Source organism: Condylura cristata, unplaced genomic scaffold, assembly GCF_000260355.1.
Source record: "Condylura cristata isolate star-nosed mole 26May11 unplaced genomic scaffold, ConCri1.0 scaffold00008, whole genome shotgun sequence".
NCBI classification, from domain to species: Eukaryota; Metazoa; Chordata; class Mammalia; order Eulipotyphla; family Talpidae; genus Condylura; species Condylura cristata.
Window position 1 is genome coordinate 18,243,615 of NW_004567109.1, and position 24,243 is coordinate 18,267,857.

The following is a 24,243-nucleotide window of genomic DNA, read 5'->3' on the forward strand; positions in this document are numbered from 1 at the left end:
GGAGGCGCTGGGACCCGGTGAGGAGCGCGCTGGGGCCGGGGCTGGGGTCGGGCCCGGGACCGGTGGTGGGTGTGCGGGCCGGACCGCCGCTCCCAGTCGCCACCGTGCGCTAGCTCGTAGCCGGGCTCGGGCGGTCAGGCCTTGGGGAAGGAGACCCGTGCCCCATTGCACAAGGAGGAGGAAGCTGACCTGGGCCTCCGGGGCTGAGGACCGCGCCCCAGCCTGGACTGATAAGCCAGATCTCAAGGTCTAAGGAAGGGAAGCCCAAGTAGCGGGGAGAGCGGCCAATTTCAGCGAGATGGGTCTGAGCACTAGGGTTGTGCCAGGCCAGTTTGGGCCTCACAAGGGTCGATTTGTGCCAGGTGCGCTGCAGAGGCCCGGCCTGGACCTGACCAGGAAGGACTCTCCACCTACCACCACGGTTCTTGGAGTGGGGCCTTATGCCTAATTTTCTTTGCACTGGCAGAAGGTCAGAGCCCGTAGTAAGGAAGGAGAACTTCCCTCAGATACTTCTCATGACCCCTAAAGGCCAAGAGGCGAAGTTCCCACCCTTTCTCCAAGGCCTTGAAATCTCCTGGAACGGCTCTATGCCTCTGTCTGCCTGTCAGTGTGACAGCCCTAGAGTGGTCTCTGCTAGTGCCTCAGTGACAGGAGTTACCAGGCAGCACTAGACCCTTCAATGCCTGGAGTTCTCCTGACTGGGTTATTATGGGTGGTTGAAGGAACAAATGAAGGAGAAAGTGCTTTGGAAAGTGTAATTCCTCCCCTTTATGAGTAGACTCTGGTTATCTGTTATGTCTAAAACAGAAGAACTGTTCTAGGTTGTGAGAAATGCTCTGCAGATTGGAGCCTGGAGCTCCCTCCTGGAATCCCAAATTGCTTTTGCATTGACTAAATGGGACAGGGTTAAGGGCTCAATGGTGTGATAGAACTAACTTTATTATCAAACCTTATCTACATCGTTGTAGAGCATTTCGCTTTCTTAGAGCATGGAAAACTGAGTTTATTGTTTGAGTTGGGCAACTTTGCAGGTTTGTTTACTTAGAACTTGTTTACATAGCTGAGTGATTAAGCCCCACCTTAATTTTCTACATAAAGTATTTTAAAAGGCCCTCATAATGAAATTTCATATGCTGTTTAAAAATAATTTGGTTTTGTCACAGTAATATTATTTGATAAACCTTAGTTTGAGTATTACATTGGGTTACTGTAGCTATATCCCTGGGCTAAACTTATGATCAGGTCTTTAGGAATGTAACAGACTTCTGCTCAAATCCAATCTAGTAATTTAATAGTTGTATAACCTTGAGCAAATTGCTTAATTCCTTTGAACTTTCATTTCCTCATCTATAAAATGAGGGTAATAATAGTTATATGCTGCACGATTGTTGTGAGAATGAAATGAGATAATGTATGTGAAACATCTTTTTATAACAACTAATGCATTCTAAATCCTCAACTAATGTCTCCTCCCACCCTCCCCCCATTAGTAACTAATAACTGAAGCAATTGTTGCATTTATTAGCTGATATTGAAAGAGGCTCTATAGTTGTGCACAAGCCGAATTTATTGGAAAAGGTGAACCTGGTGCTGTTGAAACATTCCAGGGACCCTTTTTTGCTAGATGTTAGCTTTTGCAGGCTTTGAGAACTTAAACTTCTCTTTTCAGCCAGGATTGTTTAGTTTGTGGAATATTACTTCTCATTAATCACATTTTAAAGATACTAATACTGGATAAGCCAAAATGTCTTATAGATCTTGTCTGTTGCCTCGAATATTTTCCTGTCTGCTGTCTAGCAGAGTCCAGAGTATCTTGGAAATGTAATTAGTAAGAAGCTGTTTGTTGAGCATAGAATCAGCGCAAAGGGAGTTGATAGTCCTGTGGGATACTTCATACAGACTGTTTTAGAACCCAGAGAAGCAACCCTACTTCTTTGTCAAAATATACCTATTTAGTGCTTTGTGCCTCCCTCAAACAATCATTGAAGTGCTCTTAATTTTGTTATGCCCTTACCCACCCTGTTTCAATTTCTGACATTAACTTGGAAATATAATTGAGTTACCATTAATTTGGCCTTTTTTTTTGTTTTGTTTTGTTTTGTGTTTTTGTTTTTTACAGCACTTTGCCATTTGGAAAGAGCTTTCCTTTTTTTTTTTTTTTTTTTTTTTAGCTATCAGCTTTTTTTGGTCCTCTGTGAGGTAGGCAAGGCAGATATCATCCCCATTTTACAGTTGAAGGAAGAGGTTCAGAGAGCTTAACTAACTTCATCAAAATCTCAAAGTTGAGTGATAAAATGAGGATTTGTCTGGGTCAAGAGACTTCTACATGCCCTCCTCTTCATTGAAGACTGACATTCAGTCTAGGTTGAATTGTACTTGTTTCCTTTTCAGAAGATGTGATTTTCTGACTTTGTCACCAATCGTGGAGATACCCACAGTCTAAAGCCCAGGCATCTTTGAGCACATTTATGAAAACGGAGTGATACTGAGTACTTATTGTTGTGACATATCTATGTTAAGCCCTTATATACATTGTCTCACAGGTTCCTCACAATAGCGAATGATGGCAGTGTTGTTATTGTCATTCCTTACCCGTGTTACAGGTGAAGAACCTGAGGCACAGAAGAATATAGTCTAGCATCATGCAGTTAGGGAATAGTAAAACCAGGATCGAAGCCCAGGTAGTTTGGTTCCAGATAGTGTCCTAACTTCAAAGAAAACAGCTTATGGAATGGAAAATTTTAGAATATAGTTTTCCAAGTTTTCAAATCTTTTTCTAACTTTTCTCTCTTGCCAAGAAAAAAGAACACGTACACTATTTCTTTTCTCTACTTCTTAATTCTCACCCCCCCCTTTTTTTTCACTTTCTCCGTTTCATTGGCATCAAGTACTTTGGAGAGTTACAGTAGCTACCATGAGATTGTCAGGTTAAAGAAACAAAAACACTAGATTGGGGGTAAGGATACCTGGATTTGGTCAGGGTTTAAAACCAAAGTCATATGTCCTTGGGTCCAAATTTCCAAATTTCTATCATAAAGCTGAATTTCTTCCAATTTTATGATACAGTGATGGCTTAAGTGTATCTTGGAATATATGGGACTGGTATATCTATGTGATTTAATTGGGTTAATTCAGCGTGCCTGTCACATATGATTTATTACCTCTTACCTTGTTTGTAAAAGTCTTATCACACCCAGAGTGGATCCCTTTATATACCAGAGATGGAACTCAACTCCACCTACTGATAATATTTTTAGTATAAATTATTTTGCTTCAGTGAAAAGTATTGTCAGTTGGGCTCCCTGGTGGTGCAAGGGGCTAAGTCTCAGCACTATGAAGCTATCCACAGCCACTGCGAGACAAGTTTGACCCGACCAGGGAACTAACCCATATGGTTTAGCAGACCCCGCTGCCCCCCCTCAGCAGTGTATTTCAGTAAATCTACCTGTTCACTCAGTCTCTGGTGAATCCTCTCACCCCCTGCACCTCTCGCCTACACCCACATCTTATATGCATAAATCCATAAAACTCTTTTTTAAAAAGTATTGTCAGTTGTTGGATTTTAAGAATGGGTTTTCATTAAGTTTCTATCTGGAACTACTACAAGGAGTATTAGTATAGGGAACATGTTAATGAAGTTGTTGAATTCCTACAATGTGCTGATATTTGAATGAGGTCCTGAAGAGAGAACAGTTACTGGAGGTCCATTTCTTCTAAGATTTTACAGTTTAGTGGAGGAATCAGAGTAATTTAACATTTTTTTTCTAACAACTTGTGTTAAGTGCTCTCAAATAGATGGTTTTAGGGATAGATGTACTTCAGTCTGGGAGATTTAAGAAAGGCTTTCCAGAGAGATTACATCTGACCTCAGTTTTGAGGGATGAGTAGAACTGAGGTATAAGATGGACAACAAAAATATGTGAAAAGATCATCAATAATTTAAGAATTAGTATATGCATTGGTTGATTTTCATTGATGAACACCTGATATATATTTATATATGTAAATAAGTATATATACATTTATATAACACTAATGCAATATTACTTCAATTAAGAAAAAGGAATTAGTATGTGAATATTTATCAACACAAATTTCATAAAGCCTTTGCTTTTATTTTCCTAAGTCATGTTGAACATGAACAACTTCTTGCTTCAAAATTTTCTCTTCTCAATGAATTTTCTTTGTTCTCATTGAAATGCCATTGCAATAAGAGGACTAGCTGTAACTTTCCATTGTAATCACAGCTCATTTTATTCAACACCTATTCACTTCAGAAAAGATGTTTATTTTTTAAGACCAATGTCCATTTACCCTTATCACCAAAAAGGAGAAAGATTTTCTATAGACAAATATCTCCCAGACTATGTTCTTAAAATCCTTTCCTGATGAATACTGATAGATATTTGGCTTTTTCAAGAGAGATTTAAAAAAAAGATTTATTTATTTATGTGTAAATAATCCTTATTATTTAAGGATTGGGTACAGACCAGAGGTTTGGGGAATGAGAGGATTCATCAGAGACAGAATGAGGAGCAGAACAGATGGATTCACTGAAATACACTTCTGAGGGCAGCAGCAGGTGAGAGGAGCGAGGTCTAATGTACCATGTGGGTCACCTCCTTGGCAGGGGTCAAACTTGTGCTGCAGTGGCTGTGGATAGCTTCACCGTCCTGTGCTTTAACCCTTTGCACTAAAACAGGGCACCAAGATTTTATTTTTTAAGATGAGAAAGTTCTGGTGGACAATGATGACTTAAACCGATTCATTTGTTAAATGACTGTTTAAAAGATTTACTATAATAAAGAATATTAGAATTTTAAGAAGGGGAGAGAATATGCAGTTTCTTTAGCTTAGCAATTCTTTCTTTTTGTGAAATATCTTGTGAACCATCAGTGGAATAACTTGGAATGACTGTTCTGTCTCAACTTCAGTCCTATTGAGATTTTGGACTGGATAATTCTTTATTATGGAGACTGTCCTGTGCATTATAGGATGTTTAGCTATACCTGGGGCCCCCAGCCACTACATGTCAGTAGCACCTCCCAAGTTGCAACAACCCAGAATACCTTCAGATGTTTGCCAGATGTTTCCTGGGTGACAAAATCTCCTTTAAGCTAAGAACCATTGGTGTAGACTGTACACTCCTTCACGACAGGGACTTTGTCTTTTTCTGAACTAATAAATATTAATTGACAAAATAAAATAGACTTTCCTATCAAAAAATTTCAGGCTGTCCATATTCTAAAAATAATTATATTATAAACAAGAAAGTCTAGTATTTTTTATATAGTTTTATTGAAAACTTGAAAAATGATAAACCTACCTCTGTTTAATCCCATCTTTCTGTGTAAGCTATAATAATGCAAACTAAGTGGAAGATAAACAAGGCATCTGCAACCTGAGCATGTTGATGACCCCTTGGAGTTTAAAGATGTTTTTATTTTTAAATGAACTACATTTACAGAGCTTTTCAAGAGTAGCTATGGATCTGCTAATGCTCATAAAAGATTTTATACAGTACCCTACATCTAAGAGGAGTTCATTGTACTGCCAATATGATTTTGATGTCTCCCATAATCAAAATAATAGCAACATGGCAAAATATTTAGAAATCGAGAGAACACTAGGTCAAAAGATACCCTACACTCTTCATATCAGATTATGTTCAGTGAGTAATAAGATCTCAATAATTTTATCATTGTCATGAAAGGAATATCATCCTTCATGACCACGTGACTCATCAAATGTCTCAATTTCTTCAGGACCTCCAGCCAGCCTGTTTCAGCCACCTCGTCGTCCTGGCCTTGGAACTGTTGGAAAACCAATTCGACTGTTAGCCAATCATTTTCAGGTTCAGATTCCTAAAATAGATGTGTATCACTATGACGTGGATATTAAACCGGAAAAACGACCTCGTCGAGTCAACAGGTAAGGATTAATGAGTAGACATATACTTAAATACCTATACTTTCTTATGTATCATATTGTTTTGTAAATTCTTTCCCCATGTAGACTTCATTTTGTTCTAAGATGATAAGCTTCTTGATAGCAGGTTTGCTGTCCCGTACATGATTATCATGTAGGGTCATGTATAGCCTAGCAGAGTGATAACGACATCAAGGCAAATCAGTAAGTAACTATTGAGTGCAGGAGAAAGGTCACTCTTTCATTGACCAAGGGTAGCAGAAGTTTATGAGCATAGGTAAGATCTTATTGTCTATGGATAATAGAACAATCTAGAAATTAAAATTTTATTAAGTTTTGATTGGGCATGTGAAGAGGAACTGTAAAGAGAAGAATCATCCTGATATATTAAAAAAGGAAGTTCAGCAAGAAGCTCTGCTTATTTCAAGCATTATCTAAGACAATTAGATGATTTAAGCATCATCTGGCTGGCAGGAATTTATCAACTGTGAAGACATGTTCTTGGAGCAGATATTCTTACAGTGTGCTGAACACACCCACTTTCCTTTTCTGTCTTTACTCATTGTGATAGTCAAGCAGTCTATACATGGTAAGGGCCTTGCTTTTCTAAATATGATTTTGTTATCAAATGCTTGAGTTTATGCTGTTTTGTTTTTTTTTCTTCCTTATAGGTCATTTATTTGGCTTCCTGATACTATTTCATACAAGTCCATAATCTTTTGGTTACTGTATAACAGCTCATTAGTACTAGAATTGATGGCACTGGCTAACATGCCATTCAACATTTTATTTTAATGGGTGTTTACTATGTATCCTGTATTATTCTGTGCCCTAGAAATAGGGCATGAATAAAGAGCAAAAGTTCCTATCCTTGAGGTGCTTGGACTATAATGGGGGAAGACCAAAAATAAATAAGCAAATAATACATGTTATTTGTTAGGTAATAAATGCAATGAAGAAATATAAAACAGGGATGGAGGATAGGAAATGGGGGAAGTGGGTGTGAGCTACTGACTACACACACATATACACTCACCCCCACTCTCTGCCCTGACTAGAATCCAAGGCAGAAGCAGCAGCTTGCATGGCATGTGCATGCAGTAGCAGTTAGGTCTATATTGCTGGAGTGGTTGAGGGGAGGAAATGATAGGAGCTAAGGTTGGAGAAACTCCAGTGGGCCTGTCATGTAGAGTCTTAGAGCAGTCATAGGACTTTAGCCTTGCCTCTGATTAGGTGCACTTTGATGTGACATCTGATATGATTTTTATTGAATCTCTCTGTTTGCTGTGTTAAAAGTGAACTCTAGCAGGTAAGGATGAAAGCATGGAAATCAAGTAGGAGTCAGATATAATGATTTAGGTGAAAAATGAAGGTGACTTAGACTTAGGTAGTAAAAGTAATAATCATACTAAGTGATCAGATATACAAATATCTTAAAGATATTTCCAACAAGTATTGCTGATGGATTGAACATGGGTATGAGAAAGGGAAATGAATCATGACTGACTCTAGGGGTTTTGTCCTGAGCAAGTGGAAAAATGAAGTTGCCTTTTACTGATTGGGGAAACTTTGGGATAAGCTATCGGGGTAGTCACAACAGACACATTTTTGATATGTTAGGGCTGAGACATTCCAGTGGAGATGGTGAGCAAGAATATGAATATATGAGGTTGGACTTAGGGGAGAGGTCCAGAATGGAGATAAATATTTGGTCCCCACCATTTTTGGAGTAAAGCTATGAGACTGGATGAAATATGTAGGAAGTGAGTGTGGTTAGAAAAAATAAGACTCTGAGACTGGGTGCCGAGGTGCTCCAGTATTTTAAAATTGGGGAAATTGGCGAGTATCATTACTAAGAGTGACATAGTGAGGCCATTGGGATAGGAGAAAACCAGGAGAGATTGAGGAGGCAAGGGAAGATGTGTGGAGTTGGGAGAATGAGCATCTAATGTTCAATGAGCATCACTATATGGAGAGCTCACTGGAACCCTTGATAAAAGCAGCTTTGGTGGAGGGAAAGCCTTATTTGAGAAAGTTTGAGATAGGAGAACAATCAGAAATAACTTCTTCAATGCAAAGGGGAACTAAAGAGTGGATGTTCAGATGAAAAGGAAGTGGAATCAAGAAAGTTTACTTTTTTTTGACATGGGAAAAACTAAATCATACCATATATCCTCATTTAACATCATAGAGTCTCATAAACTGTACCTTCAAACAGAACAACATATAATAGAACCAATTTTACCACAGACTAGTTGATATAAACAAGGTTTAAAGTTCTTATGACATATTTCTGGTCACACCCACACACATAAAAAAAAATCACCAGACTCCTAAATCAAGACCCCAAATACTACTGTTATTAAACAATAATCTATATTCACTCATTCACTTATTTTCCAACATACTTACCCCTGTTCAGGGTAGTAGATGACCAAAGCCATCTTAGCAACTCAGGCACAGGTGGGCACCTGATGCACTTTCTTCATAGGACACACTCCCACATACCCACACTCACTCAGACTGGGACAGTTAACCTAAGATGCATAGCTCTGAGAGGGGGCAGGAGGCCAGAGTACCACGAGAAAACCCATGTAGTTGTGGGGAGAATGTGCAAATTCCACACACACAGTGAACCTGGTTAGGAACTGATTTTTTCCCCTCATCAACTTTATAAGGAAATGATATTGAGCAAAAGATGTTTCTTTGAAGACCTGCTGTATGCAGTAGAGAGGAAAATATTGATCATTCAGAAGAGAGTGATACCCAGGAACACACCAGAGTAAGCAGACGTAGTATGTGACAAGCATCCTTACAAATATCTTAGGTATATGTATTCACTTAATACCACACCTTTTGTTTTAGGCATTATGACTATCATAAGTTTTCAAATGTGAGAGCTGAAATAACTAGTCTAGGGTCATATAACTCAGTCACGGGATGACTGAGTGACCTGGGACTGGTCACTGCCCATTCTGAATTTCTATTTTTTTCTCTTTGAGAACAATAGTCATAACCCTACTTGTCTGGAAAAGTTGTTGTGAATTAAATTAGCACAGAAGTAAAAATATCTCCACCAAAAAACACTTGTTGGTCATAATTTTATTTTATTTTTAAAGATTTACTTATTTATTTATGCATGTAAGAACTGAAGAAAAGGCCAGAGGTGCAGAGGGTGGGGGCTGAGAGGATTCACCAGAGACAGAGTGGGGAGCTGAACAGGCAGATCTACTGAAATACACTGCTGAGGGGAGCAGTGGTTTATAGGAAAGATCTGCTGTGCCACATGGATCACTTCCCTGGCCGGGGGTCAAACTCAGAACCAATCAGGTTGTAGCACTGAGACTTAACTCCTAGGCTACCAGGAAGGCCCCTCTTAAGTTAGCTTTTTAAAATTGGAAATAATAATGACATTTCTCCTCAATTTTTTTTCATTTGTATGATTTGGTTTATAAGCATGTGTCTTTCCCACACATTTCATTTGTAGTAATACTACTACCTTAGCTGGTTGTGATATATTTTGTTTTTTAAGATCCAGTTCCCACACATGGGGCTCACATATGTTGGTAAGACATAGCACCTGACTGTTCATCAACTTTAGCATTCTAAAATCTCACACATTCACATATCTCCATCTTACTATCCAGTCCCTGGAACTGCATTTATTTTAGGGCCTATATTCAGTGTGACCTGGAAAGAACACTAAATAACATTACAAATGATGGCAGGAAAGGCTTCATTCTATAAAGAAATGACCTACACTGGCAATCATTATGGAATGAGGATATTTGACAACATTCCCTTTCTGCACTGCTTGGGAACACTTTGGAATATAATAAGACAGTATGCAGAATAATAAATAGCCAGCACTAGGCTAAGGTGTTCACTTATCCCTTCAATGCAAAGCATTGTAGCTATATTGATTCTCAGATTTCTGAACTTCTGCCCATTCTCTTTTCCAAATGAGTGTTCAATAATGATCTTTATTTGGTAACAGATTTATCATTGTTAATCATGAATGGCCATGCCAGTGTAGACACTCAAGATATCTTACTCTTGTAAGGTGTTTTATCACAGGAGAGGATTTTGGAAAGCAGAGATTTAAGAGGTTGCCATAAATGTTATGCTCTTCCCATTTGTTATCTCATGTCTGCATTTGTTCACTTTAGTTAACTATTTTTTAATTGCTCCAGTCAATTGTTACTTTAACTCTTTTTTTTTTTCCCAAGGCTCTGTGAGCCACAGTTAGATGAGTAGGGTGTGGTGCTGCTGACTGGTCACTGCTTCTCTAAGCTAACCTCCATTGTCTCAATTACTGTTAAGGGAGGTGGTAGACACAATGGTGCGTCACTTCAAGATGCAAATATTTGGTGACCGGCAGCCTGGCTATGATGGCAAAAGAAATATGTACACAGCACATCCACTGCCAATTGGACGGGACAGGGTAAGTGCTAGTAGCAAGAAGTATTTGCTAGACCCAGGCCACTTAGTAGTAGAAACATACAGCAAAAAATGTTTCCTTTCCTAGTACTAGTTCAGCGCTTAGAGTTTTTTTCTCAGAGTGGTGATAGACTTGTTACTTTATCCGTGTTCTCTTGTCCTTTAGTTCATTGATAATTGAAAATGAGAGGAGCATTAAAATGTTGGTGGTTTATGTCCTCTTTACATATATTCCATATTTCTCATGTTTTTATAATGCTGCTTGAATCGGAACTCTGAAGGTTTTATAAATTATAGAAAATTATCTAAAATCTACTTATAAAAATAATAACAGGTAACTTTTGAAAAATTATTTTTAAAATTAGAAAAGTAATATGTAAATACACACTTATTGAGGCTTTCTAGAAGTGCTGTGGGCCCCTGCTCCTCCACCCACTTGCACCCTGAATTTCATTTCCCTTTTCAGGGGGAACAAACTACTTTGATAATTTGCTGTTTATCCTTTCAGATATTTTAATGTGCATTAACTGTTTATACACATGTTAATGTATGTTCTCATTTGCTTGCATGTTGTTTTATGATTTTTCCCCCATTTACCAATATGTCTAGGAGATCTTTCCATTTCTCTGCATTTCAATCTACCTTAAAATTTTAAAATCAAATTATTTGTATTGTAAAGTATACATAACATAAAATTACTACCATTTTTAAGTGTATAATTCAAGGGCATTAAGTGTAATTACATTGTTTTGTAATTCTGACTACTATCTAGCTCTAGAATTTTTTTTACCATCTCAAACTGAAATTTGTATCTATTAAACAATGACCCATTTCTCCCTCCCTTAGTCCCTATAACTAAAATTCTCCTTTGTGCTATGAATTTGACTATTTGAGATACCTAATATAAATGGAATCCTACAAGATATGTTGTTTTCTGCTGGATTACTTCACTTAGCATAATGTTTTCAAGGTTGATCCATGTTGTAGCATCACTCTTGTTTCTAAAGTATTGCATAATATTCCTCATTAAACTACTCCTTACCCCCTGCTGATAGATCCTTAGGTTTTTCCCAGTGTTTTACAATGACAAAAGTGTTAAAATAAATATCCTTATGCATATATTAAATATTCCTAGGAGTTTCCCTTTCCCTTTGTAAGTAAATTACACTTTTTCCCCCTTAGGTTGATATGGAAGTGACCCTTCCAGGTGAAGGTAAAGACCAAACCTTTAAAGTATCTGTGCAGTGGGTGTCAGTTGTGAGTCTTCAGTTGCTGTTAGAAGCTTTGACCGGGCACTTGAATGAAGTCCCAGATGACTCAGTCCAAGCACTTGATGTTATCACAAGACACCTTCCCTCCATGAGGTTTGTACTTTAGCTTGGGTTCTTTCCCACAAATATCAAACTTCTCTTGGGTGGTGACACTGGAGACACTGAGAGGTTTCTGTATGATTTAGAGTTCAAACTTGGCTTTTATTTACAAAGTTGAAAGTGAAATGAAAGTCTTTCAAGTTTTCATGGTGGAACATGTAAACTCTCATTTCTTCAGGTACACCCCAGTGGGCCGTTCCTTTTTCTCCCCTCCTGAAGGTTACTACCACCCGCTGGGAGGAGGCAGGGAGGTCTGGTTTGGCTTTCATCAGTCTGTGAGGCCGGCCATGTGGAATATGATGCTCAATATTGATGGTGAGTGAAACTTCCTTTACCTTTACTCTTTTGGTTTTTTTGTTCCCTGAAGCTAAGCTAAGTATCCTTTCTCTTCATCTGTCAGTATCTGCAACTGCTTTCTACCGGGCTCAGCCTATCATTGAATTCATGTGTGAAGTTTTAGACATTCAGAACATCAATGAACAGACCAAACCTCTAACAGACTCCCAGCGTGTCAAATTTACCAAAGAAATCAGAGGTAGGTATTTGCATCACTTATTCCATGCATTAGCTTCAGAGAGGCAACTCAGCATAGTTCAAGAAGCACAAGAACCACACCTGGGCTTCCATCGTCCCCGGCTTGGTCAATAGGAACTTGGGCAAGTTACATTGCCATTGTGAGTCTTACTTTATGCCTCTCGAAGGCAAAGGTAATGATACGTATCTTGCAGAGTTGTGAAGATTCAACTTACAAAATTTTAGCCTGAAACATGTTAGGCATTCAGTAACTGTTATCCTTACCCACTTAAAAACTCCATCTTAATAAAATAATAAAAGTCCATTTATTATTCTTTTGGGATTTGTTTTCTTAATTTGTTATTAACTAACTTTTCTTTTTAGAATATAAGCTTCTTTAGGGAGGTTTCCAGACCTGGGAGCACCCAAACATAATTGATGCCTAATCGATACTTTTGAATGAATTAATAAGTTAAAGTAGTTTGTACATCTTAAGTTGTCTGAGTTCTAGTTTTTCCTACTTTGCCTATTTTGGGAGTATTACTCTGTCCTTGGAAGTATGACTCTGTCCTTTTGTCCTATATAATGTAAATAATTTTCTAAAGACAACTTTCACATCTGTTTTTGCCATTATGTGTTCAAGTAATACTGATGGTTTGACTTTTTTTTTAACCTTAAGGTCTTAAAGTTGAGGTGACTCATTGTGGACAGATGAAACGAAAATATCGAGTTTGTAATGTGACTAGACGGCCAGCCAGTCACCAAACGTATGTTCGCCATATCTAAAATAATACCAGTACATTTTGATAGCAGAAACAGCAGCTGTAATCATTTGCAAAATTGATATTCCATATTGTGATTTTCAAAATTGCTGAGATCTTTACTTTTAAGCACCAAACTTTAAAATAATTTAATATTTTTGATAGAGATATTTATAAAATGTATTCTCTGGCTTTAATTAATTTCACCTCTTAGAGTATGCCAAACAGGTCAGCTTTTATTTAATAATTCAGGGACATTACAGGTATCATTTATTATATACTTGTAATTCTCAATGCATAGCTCAAGGGGTCTATTGAGGCCTATAAGTAATAGAACACTGTCATGGGAAGATAACTATTGCTTTATGAGTTGTGTAGATCTTTCTACACAGCTACAGATCTTTTTGTAGCCAGCTGGTGCTTATTGCAGCTGTGAGTATGGCTTGCCTCCAGCACAACACTAATTTTCAACTTCCGCAAACTCACTTTCTAATCACCCAACTTCTTTTCCACTGTGAACTGTCTCATGAGAAAGTATATACAAAAGTGCTTTTTAGATGATCATATAGGTAAGTTTAATTCCTGTAACTAAGATCATTAAACTCATGTCTGGCTTGAATATTGGCTTTTTTGAGTAGATTGTAAACTTAAATATATCAGCTTTCCTTTTGGTTACTCAGAAGATTTTTCAAACTTTATTATATATCACAATCACCTAGAGGACTTTGTGCTTGATAGCTGAAGCTTTTTGATGGCCTCTAGATAAATTTAGTATATTACCTCAGTCTGGTTTGAGTAAATTCTTCAGTATGAACTCATGTACCCATTATATGGATTTTTAAGAGTGATAAATGTATTCTTCATATTATACCATTGACTTCATTCTCTAGAGTGAAAAATATTACCAAAAACTATTGAATTATAGCATTTTTAAAGAATGTTGTCTCCTCCATTATTTATTTTACATGACCCATAAGAATATTGGGCCTTTCTGGAGGTGCAGGAGTTAAAGATTTAGCATTGTCAAGCTATGGCCAGCCACTGCAGCATGAGTTCAATCCCCAGCCAGAAAGCTGATGCATGTGGTACAGCAGACCTCTCCTGCCATGGCCCCTGCTCCCCACAGCAGTGTATTTCAATAGATACTCCTGTTTTGCTCCCTACTCTGTCATAAGTGAATCTCTTCACTTCCCCCCTTGCACCTCAGACTTACACCCCCAGTTCTTGTATGCATGAATAAATAAAATAAATCTTTCAAATAAGAATAATTATACTTATAGACCTATATAATCTTTGCATGAAAATTAGTGATATGCATTGCATTGTTACTTTGCGGGGCTATAGCAGTTAAGAAAGCAAGATTAAAGTTACTGTTGTGCCTAGTAGTTGAGATAATTTGTTCCTTCAAAGAGCCAAATAAGGGAATCGCTTAAGTCAAACTTCCCAGTTTATAAGAAATATCCTGGTGCAATCTCAATTTCGTGTATTTGGAAATCTTACTCCCTCCAAATTCACATGTATTTGTCCTGGTGTGAGGATCTGAAAATGTGGCCCCAATGACAGTTATACTCTTTTTTTTTTATTTCAAATCTTTTTTTTTTTTAAGATTTATTTATTTATGCATACAGAACTGGGGTACAGGCCAGAGTCACAGGGGCGGTGAGAGGCTTCACCAGAGACAGAGTGGGGAGCAGAACAGGCAGCTTGTTGAAATACACTGCTGAGGGGAGCAGCGGGCGGGCCAGGAGAGGTCACTGCGCCATGTGGGTCACCTCTGTAGTGGGGATCGAACTCATGCTGAAGTGGCTTTAGCTTCTTAGTGCTGTGCTTTAACCTGCTGCACCACCAGGGAGTGCAGTTATACTCATTTTACAAAACATTTTCTCACAGAAATAAATCTCCTCTGTGCTTTATTTACCCTGGATCCTTAGTTGAGTTTCATTATTTGTAATAAGCCAGCAAGAGGTACATTTGTATCTGTAGCTCTTTTTTTTTTTTTCTCTTTAGTTCAGGTAACATTGTTTCACATTGTTGTTGGCATTTTTGGCTGTTCAATGGGCATCTCCCTGTGCTGTTATCCTCTTGGCAGCTTTAACCACAGCTTCCCACCACCAGAGCAGCTACAGTCCAGTACTGTAGTCCACTGTGCTCCCTCCCTATCCTTAGCTCAACAGACCTGCGGATTTTCTGGTTCTGCAGCTCCTTCTTGTTTTTACTTCTTTCAGCATTTTAATTGAAATTTTTTCTGTTCCTGTCTTCAGCAAATTTGCAGAATCCAATCAAATCACTGTTCTGATTAAATATAAAATAACAAGATAAATGTTCATATAAAGATGAACATTTTTAAGTGACTGATCAAAGAAAATGTCAGCTTTGTTTGTTTAAAAAAAGGAACCAAAGACAGTTCTAAAATGACATTCTCTCCTTTAGATTTCCTTTACAGCTAGAAAATGGTCAAGCTATGGAATGTACAGTAGCTCAATATTTTAAGCAAAAGTACAGTCTGCAACTGAAATACCCCCATCTTCCCTGTCTCCAAGTGGGACAAGAACAAAAGCATACATACTTGCCACTTGAGGTGAGTTAAGCTAAATTTTCTTTTGCCAGTCTGCCAATCTCTTGAATGTGAATTTTTCCTCAAAAAGTAACTTTTAAAGCTAGTGCTAGAACTAAGTATCATTTTCTAAAATATTTTGGACAGATAACTTCACTTGTTGCATTTTCTTTCTTTGTTTTTTTTTTTTTTTAGCTGGAAGATACCATTTGGCAGAGGCTTAAGGTCTAGAAGCCCATTGCACAGGCTAATTTCTCTTTGCCTCTGTAGGTCTGTAATATCGTGGCAGGACAGCGATGTATCAAGAAGCTCACAGACAATCAGACTTCCACCATGATCAAAGCCACAGCAAGATCTGCACCGGACAGGCAGGAGGAAATCAGTAGACTGGTCAGTAAGGCATGGTCTGGAAGATAAACTAGCTTTAAGAAGAAAAAAAAAAAAGCCAAAACAATAAAGCCACCTGATGGGACACAGTTACTCTTTGGTTTTTATATATGCAGGCTTTCCTGTTCTTTAGGTGAAGAGTAACAGCATGGTGGGTGGACCTGATCCCTACCTTAAAGAGTTTGGCATCGTTGTCCACAATGAAATGACAGAGCTCACAGGCAGAGTGCTCCCAGCACCAATGCTGCAGTACGGAGGCCGGGTAAGGTTTTTGTTTGTTTGTTTTTTTTTTTTTCAGAAGCTTCTTTGAGCAACTAGTCAAAAAGAGAATATCCCAGTGTTTTTCCACTGCAACAGACTGAATTTATCTGTAGTTTTGTCCAAATTGCTCTTTGTCCTTTGGCTAATATCAAATAGAGTGTTGCTTATCCCCTCACCAACTTTAATATGGCCTTAGATTGTAATGTCTTTTCTCTTTTGTTTCTTTTTTGTTTTTGTTTTTTTTTTTAAAGAATAAAACAGTAGCCACACCCAACCAGGGTGTCTGGGACATGCGAGGAAAGCAGTTTTATGCTGGCATTGAAATTAAAGTCTGGGCAGTTGCTTGTTTTGCGCCTCAGAAACAATGTAGGGAAGATTTACTAAAGTGAGTATCTTCATATTTTCAGCTTAGTAATATCCCTTCCAGATATGAAAAATGCCATCTTTATGTGAATGTGCCGTTAGCACGGCACTAGTCTCTGATTCCAACAGTGCCCCCATCTGGCTATAGGAAAAAGACCTTGTGTTACAGTAAATGGAATTACTTTAAGAATCTGATTCAGCTTCCTTGCATTTAGAGTAAAAAATTTGTGACTAACAAGAAGCTGTTCGGCGAGTTCTTAAGGTCTCAGTGAAACTTTCTTTGGTATTAATTGTATCTCTTCAGCTAAGATAAAAACTAGTTCATTTTCACCATTCTGTTAATTACTAGTGAGCTTATTTGACTGTAGGATTACCACAGCAGGTCAGTGATTCATATCTTACAGATGATGTAGAGAGAAAGAATTTAGTAGGAAAAGCAGAAAAATTAAAGCAAAGAAAGGGAACTAATACAAAAGGAAGGAATGCTTTAAAATATTGGCAAGCACATGAGTTATTTCAAAAGATTAAGTAACTTCTTAAATCTAAAATGTAAATCCTCACAATGAATTTTGCTTTTCCTAAGTGACTATTTCTTTTGACAGTGTGACTAAATCAGGTCTGTTAGTAGTTAGAATATAATCCTAAGTACATTGATTTTGTGACAGCTTGTTTCCATGTTCTCAATTGAAAACAAATGGCCCTAAATATTCTTGTACCAGGATTACCAAAATATACACTACTTGAAATTTTGACTTTGCTTTTTTTCTTCAGTGCAGAATTTCCAACAGCACTGTATTTTGTTGTCTTAAATCTTTGGGTGGGAATAGTGACATTCTAGTTCTTGCAGCCCAGCTGAGGTACAATTATTTAAAAATTAAAAATAATAACCTGATAACTTAATAACACAGATTCTTCTTATAATTGTAGTCATGTGATTGCTGGTCTATTCTTGGCAACAAGTTAAAGATGGTTTATTTATTTGCTTCAAATTTTAGCTAAGAATTTACAGGATTTTTAATGAAAATATCTTAAAGGGAAATGCAGGCAAAGTGTACTTTGAAATGAAAGCACTGTGCCACTGGTTCTATTTTAACAGGAGTTTCACTGACCAGCTCCGTAAAATTTCTAAGGATGCAGGGATGCCCATCCAAGGTCAGCCATGCTTCTGCAAGTATGCACAGGGAGCAGACAGCGTGGAGCCCATGTTTAAGCACCTGAAAATGACCTATGTAGGCCTACAGCTGATAGTGGTTATCTTGCCTGGGAAGACACCAGTATATGGTATGGACCCTTTTAATGTTAAATGAGGGATGAGTTCAAGTAATAGGTGTATCAGTTGGGAGAAACCGTGTTATGCTGTAGTCACAGACAACCCCAAATTCTTGAGTGGCTCAGAGCAGCAAAGGCTTTATTATGCTGTGTTCACTAAGGTTAGACCATGGTCTGCTGGTGTCATCTGATCATTTTCGCTCGGATGCAGCCTGCCAAAACAGTCACTATCTGGAATGTTGCTGGTCCCATGGCAGAGAGAAGACAGAGCTCTGAAGGGCTTTTGCTATCTTGTAATTGTTTGGACATAACCAGCTACATGGCTCTTTTCAACCCAGCTTGGAAGGGCATTGGGAGGTATGAGGTGGGGGTCTGCAGGAATTGGGCCAGGAAATGCAGTGGGAGTGAGGGCTGGCACATGCATTCTAGCTCACCATAGTCCCGAAAGACGGGAGAGTTGTGATATTTGATGAAAAGTATTGAGGAATCCGAATAAGAAAGAGTAGGGAGCCCACCACTTTCAGGAAAAGAGGGTTTAGTTTATATCTATTAAAAAAATTGATGCATCGTTCTGATCAGCCTTTTGAACTTTGTCAGATGTCTTCAACCCTCTGCTTGCTGCTTTTGTTAACTTCTGTTTATCTCTAGTGTTTCAGGGAGTGGGGGGAAACATGAGCAAAAAAACTTTTTTTTAAAATTTTTAAAATGTATTGATTACATCATCCTTCATTTTTGTATTGTTTGGTTTCCCCATGAAATTCCCACCACCAAGTCACCTGTGAACCATCACGTAGTCACTGTGCTCTTCCCACCCCTAATCTGGTCCTTCCCCTCATTCTCCCCTACAGAGTGTCTCTGGTTCATAGTTACCTGATGATTTTGATTTTTACTTTATTATAGTTACTTTGTTTTTTTCTGAAGGAAAATCTTTTAAAATTAAAAGGGCAGGCTAGTAGAATGAGACAGAGAAACTGGGAGATTGGTTCCTGTGCTAGACCAGTCCTGTGAGAAAGGAAACCTCAAGGAACTGAGTGGCAGCAGAAAGAAGGAAGGCAATGAACTGGCTCTGAGACCCCCTGGGGTGGGGCCATCTATCAGACTATCAAACTGGAGAAAAAAAATCACCTGGGGGTGTAGCAGGTGAAAGGATCAGATGTGAAAAGCCTCTAGCAGGTTGTAGACTCTAAAGAAGGTGCTTTATAAATATTAATGTGCAGTTTTTCCCTCCACTTAGTAACTAGGCTATTTAAACACATTAAAATTAATGAACTTACATACAATTAAAGAGGTTTGAACCTATACTTCTAAAACAGTGTGGAAACCAATGCTACCTCAATAAAGTTAATAATTAGAAATAAATTAAATGAAATACTTAAAATTTTAAAATTTCACTATCCTATTTTTGTAGCGGAGGTGAAACGTGTTGGGGATACCCTCCTGGGTATGGCCACACAGTGTGTCCAGGTGAAAAATGTGGTGAAAACCTCACCTCAAACACTTTCTAACCTTTGCCTGAAGATAAATGCAAAGCTTGGAGGAATTAACAATGTACTTGTACCTCATCAAAGGTAAGATTTTGAACTTTTCCCCCACTTTTTTTATTGACACCTAACTTAACATAATGTATGGTAATGCCTATAAAGCTCAAATTTGCATCTCAAATTTTTCTTATATATGTGCATTCTCATATAATCATCACCCATATTAAGATATAAACCATTTCCAGCACCTCATTAGGCTTCCTGTGGCCCCTGACAGTAGATAACCACCAAAGGTAACCACCATTTTCATCTTTTTTAGTCTAGATAGTTTTGCCTGGTTTTGAATTTCATATAAATGGAACCATACAGTGAGTAGTATTTATGCCTGTCTTCTTTTGTTCAGTATTAATGTCTTTGAGGTTTATTCATATTGTTGCATTAAGTATTATTTTACTTTTGTTGTTGTATATTCTTTATATAAGTATACCAAAATGTTTTAACTTAGTCTACCACTGATGGATATTCTTATACAGTCATTATTCAATTCTTCTACATTTTGGAGAGACTTAAGTACTCTTTCTTTGGTGTGTCCAGGAAAACATTTGCCCAGTTACAGAGGATTCATATATTAAGCATTGATAGATACTGTCAAATAGATTTCCAAAGTTGTTGTCCCAATTTACATTTTCAATATTCTCACTAACACTTGGTAGTATCAGTTCTTTTATTTTTAGCCATTTTGGCTAAAGATTACTAGTAGCTCATTATAGTTTTCATTTGATTTCCCTAGTGGCTAATCGTGTTGATCATTTTTTTATATGCTTAGTTGACTATTTGTACATCATCTTTTGTTATGGCCTATTCGTTCCTTTGTCTATTTTTTATATTGGGTCTTTAGTATTTTCATTATCTATTGAGATTATGTCTGATTTATCAATTTAAAATCTTTTCATGTGAAAGGCATTTGAAAGTTAAGTTTAGAGCTATGGTATTTAATTATTGCCATACTCTAAACAATAGTGAAGTTGCATACCTTACTCTTACACAATCATCACAATTCTCATTTTTGTCCTTGAGTGAAAGTTCTAGGCAAATAAATCCTTCCAGCAACATTGACAGATGAGAGATACAGGCCATAAAGGAAGTGAATCTAAAGTCTCAAATCATTTAATTTTGCTCCAAAATAAAATAGCCAAATGGCTTAGAATACATACTTTGGTGTCAGACTTCCGGGGCTTAGACTCCAGCTTTACCACTTCCTAGCTATGTGATCTTCAACAAGTTCCTTATTCTGTTATGACTCTGGAAATTTGAGATAACAATTATACCATCCTCAAAATTATTATGAGGACTGAGTCCATATATGTAAAGTGCTTAGCCCAACAGCTGGTATATAATATGTGGAAGCTGGTATTTTGTGGGTAGGTTGCATGTGCATGGTCACTGTTACACTGCTCTGTGCCGGTTTCATATTATATGATGATGTATCTAGAGAAACACAAGACAGTTTCTGCTGTCAGGTAGGCACCTCTTCTTTAGTACCTATAATATGAGATTTTCAGATTGGGAATCCCTTATAGATTCACTGTAAGAATCAAAACTGAGACCTGTATTCTAACTTTTAAGAATTTACTAGAGAAGCATGCATGACAGTTCCCCTTAATTCTTTATATAAGTCAATGCCAAATAAATTGATTCATTCTTTCAACAAATATTTATTTAGTGAGTTCCAGCTGTGTAGCAGGTGGTGTTCTAGGTGCTAGGGATATAAGACAAAACAAAACAGCATTTTCTGTCCTTTTGGAATTTACATTCTAGTTTTGTGTGTGTGTGTGTGTGTGTGTGTGTGTTCAGTAAATGAAATATGTGGTTATAAGTGATAAATATACCAGATAAGAATAAAATAGGAAAGGAGATAGACTAGATTATTGATTATTACCCTTTAATCTCACACCTTAAAAATAATTGGGGATTTAGTTCTAGTCCCAGGTATATTCTGCAATTCCGTGTTCGTTACAGGAAACGAAGAATCCTGAGAGAGTTTGTTTTGGGAAAGTTTTCCCTTTATATCTACAGATTTTGTTAAATTTTTTTTTCATTTCTACTAGACAGAAGAATCATCTTGACATCAACTAATTTAGATTCATTGTAGGGGGTGGCACAGACACTCTCGGGACCTTCGCATTCTTGCCCAGTGGCACAGGTCTTTATTCTCACTTATCAATCTGCGATTATATCTGATGATCTTGTTAAACCCAAACATTTTCATCTATGTCTCAATGGTGATGTCTCCTTAAATCTATGCAGGCCCTCGGTGTTCCAGCAGCCTGTCATCTTCCTGGGGGCGGATGTCACACACCCCCCAGCCGGGGACGGCAAGAAGCCTTCCATCGCTGCTGTGGTAGGCAGCATGGACGGCCACCCTAGCAGGTACTGTGCCACCGTCCGGGTGCAGACCTCTCGCCAGGAGGTCTCCCAGGAGCTCCTCTATAGTCAGGAGGTAATCCAGGACCTCACTAACATGGTTCGAGAGCTGCTTATCCAGTTCTACAAATCCACACGCTTCAAACCCACTAGGATCATCTACTACCGTGGAGGGGTGTCCGAAGGACAAATGAAACAGGTACTTTCATCATCCTACAGTTGCCCTTTGAGTCTTCTGGGTGTTCATGAAGGAACTTCCTCCTATCTAACACCCTGGATCAATCTTATCTGAAGGACACCAGGTGAGTTCTCAATTAAATATCATTTTCTTTCTACCTCCCAGGTAGCTTGGCCAGAACTAATAGCAATTCGGAAGGCATGTATTAGCTTGGAAGAAGATTACCGGCCAGGAATAACTTATATTGTGGTACAGAAAAGACACCACACACGACTCTTCTGTGCAGATAAAACAGAAAGGGTAAGAACATAGGATCAGCTTCATTATCTGACACAAGCAAATGTGCTTTTGAAAGAGTATACATACAATCCTTTTATTATATTTTTTAAATATTTATTTATTTATGCTTATAGAACTGGGGTGCAAGCCAGAGATGCAGGGGCAGTGAGAGGATTCACCAAAGACAAAGTGGGGAGCAGAACAGGCAGATCAATGAGGTGCACTGCTAAGGGGAGCACTGGGCAGGTCATAAGTCTGCTGTGCTGTGTGGGTCACCTCTGGGGCTGGAGATCAAACTTGCACCGAAGTGGCTGCAACTGTGCTTTGACCCGTTGTGCCATGAGGGAGGGCCAATCCTTTTATTATTAAAAGGAAAAATGCCTAGTAGTAACGTAGTAAATATACAAATTACAGCTGAGCCTGAATAATGGATTTTGAATGAAAGGAGTCAAGACTGAATAGTTCCCTGGGACAGACTTGCTGGTTTCTAGAGTTGGTGGAGGAGATGCCTAATACATGTGATACAGGGAGCCCCCAAAGGGTAGGTTTATCTGCTTAGGCTTATGGTCATTTACTACTTTCTGCTATCCGTGCCTGAGTCATGGTTTGAGGGTATAAAGAGGAATTTCTCTTCCAGATAATTTTGCATCGATGTAATTTATGTGTACTGTAGAAACTTTGGACAGTCTTACAATTCTTAGGGTATAAACTTTGGATGCCCATGATATCACACTACTAATCATGGATGGGCAAGTTACTTAACTTCTCTAAGCCATAGTATTATCTCAAGAGTAAAATGTAATAAGAACAATACCTATCTCACAGGGTTGTTGTGTGGCTTAAATCAACAAATGAATGTTAATTTGGGTTACACCTCCCAACCCTTGGTCAGAGGCATTTTGTGTAACCTATCTAGCTATGGTCTGACACATACATGTAAACTAGGTAAACTGCAGGTACATAATGTTGGTTGACTTCACTTCTGTGAGATTTTTTATGATATGACTTTCATCTTTTCCAGGCCCTCCCTGATCCATCCCTAGGGAGACCAGTTCTTTCTATTACCTAATCTTGTGGGTCACTCCCATTATTTTCTAGTATACCCTAAGTTATAGTCTTTAATCCAAGGCTTTGCTGTTTCTTTTTGTTGACTGAATCATTAAGAACTAAGGCTTTCTCCTTGGGCCCCAGGTCTACCGGACAGCTCAGATTTAAAGTGCTCTTCTAAATTGCTCAAACCCTGATTCAGTAATACTCAGATTCTGCAAATATGAATTCTCTCAACTCTTGCCAGAGTTCTGGGAACAAAACCTCCTGCCACCCCCTCCTTAACTACATTGTCCCCTCTCTATCCCTCTCTCAGCTTGGTATCTGAGTAGCTTCAGGATCTGGATTATCTTGTTGAACTACAAAGCTGGCTCACAGCTTTGCTCTTTGCTCTCCTGTGTCCCTCCTGACCTTTCAGGGTGACAGTCCCAGTCCTTAACTCCTTTCACTCCTGACACTCACCAGCATCTTCAGTTCTCTATACATGTCTCCTGCCAACCTCTACTCTGAATCAGTTTACTTTCCTATTTACTTTGCTTCTGCTGATAGTGATTGCTAAGGGGAAAAATCATTTGTTTAATCATGAACCACAATACAAATTCATGGTTGCAAACTATTTTATTTAATATATATATATATATATACATATATATATATAATTCTTCATTTTTATACAATGTATGCTTTATCATCTTGTGTGTAGTCTCCTTAAAATTCTCACCACCAGTTCACCCAGGCACCATCTCCATAGTCCCTTATGCTCTCTCCACCCATGTTTTGATCCCTCCCCCTCCTCCCCACCCCCACTGCAAACCTTAGCAAGACCTCTGATATATAATTTTTTCCTTGATCCGAGTCTCCCTACTGCATTTAAAACCTCAGTTCCCCCACCCTCTCCACAGTGCCCTTGTTGCCAACAATCAAACAACATTCTCTTTCCCCCAGAAAAAAAAATCTAGTAGGTATGAATTTTCTCAGACTCCTCTCC

The 24,243-nt window shown here is 38.2% G+C and overlaps 1 protein-coding gene across 1 annotated transcript in view; it reads left to right on the top strand.

The window, feature by feature from the left end:
* Positions 1-6: 6 nt before the first annotated feature.
* Positions 7-24,243, top strand: part of AGO4 (argonaute RISC catalytic component 4) — a 32,478-nt gene continuing 8,241 nt past the window's right edge. The window contains exons 1-15 of the mRNA XM_004678788.2: positions 7-17; positions 5,766-5,931; positions 10,252-10,372; positions 11,551-11,732; positions 11,917-12,053; positions 12,139-12,273; positions 12,931-13,018; positions 15,443-15,590; positions 15,837-15,956; positions 16,087-16,215; positions 16,466-16,599; positions 17,674-17,858; positions 19,255-19,414; positions 21,635-21,950; positions 22,095-22,229. Of these exons, the coding sequence (XP_004678845.1) occupies positions 10,268-10,372; positions 11,551-11,732; positions 11,917-12,053; positions 12,139-12,273; positions 12,931-13,018; positions 15,443-15,590; positions 15,837-15,956; positions 16,087-16,215; positions 16,466-16,599; positions 17,674-17,858; positions 19,255-19,414; positions 21,635-21,950; positions 22,095-22,229 (1,974 nt within the window). The 5' untranslated portion in view covers positions 7-17; positions 5,766-5,931; positions 10,252-10,267. The remainder of the gene's footprint in view (positions 18-5,765; positions 5,932-10,251; positions 10,373-11,550; positions 11,733-11,916; positions 12,054-12,138; positions 12,274-12,930; positions 13,019-15,442; positions 15,591-15,836; positions 15,957-16,086; positions 16,216-16,465; positions 16,600-17,673; positions 17,859-19,254; positions 19,415-21,634; positions 21,951-22,094; positions 22,230-24,243) is intronic.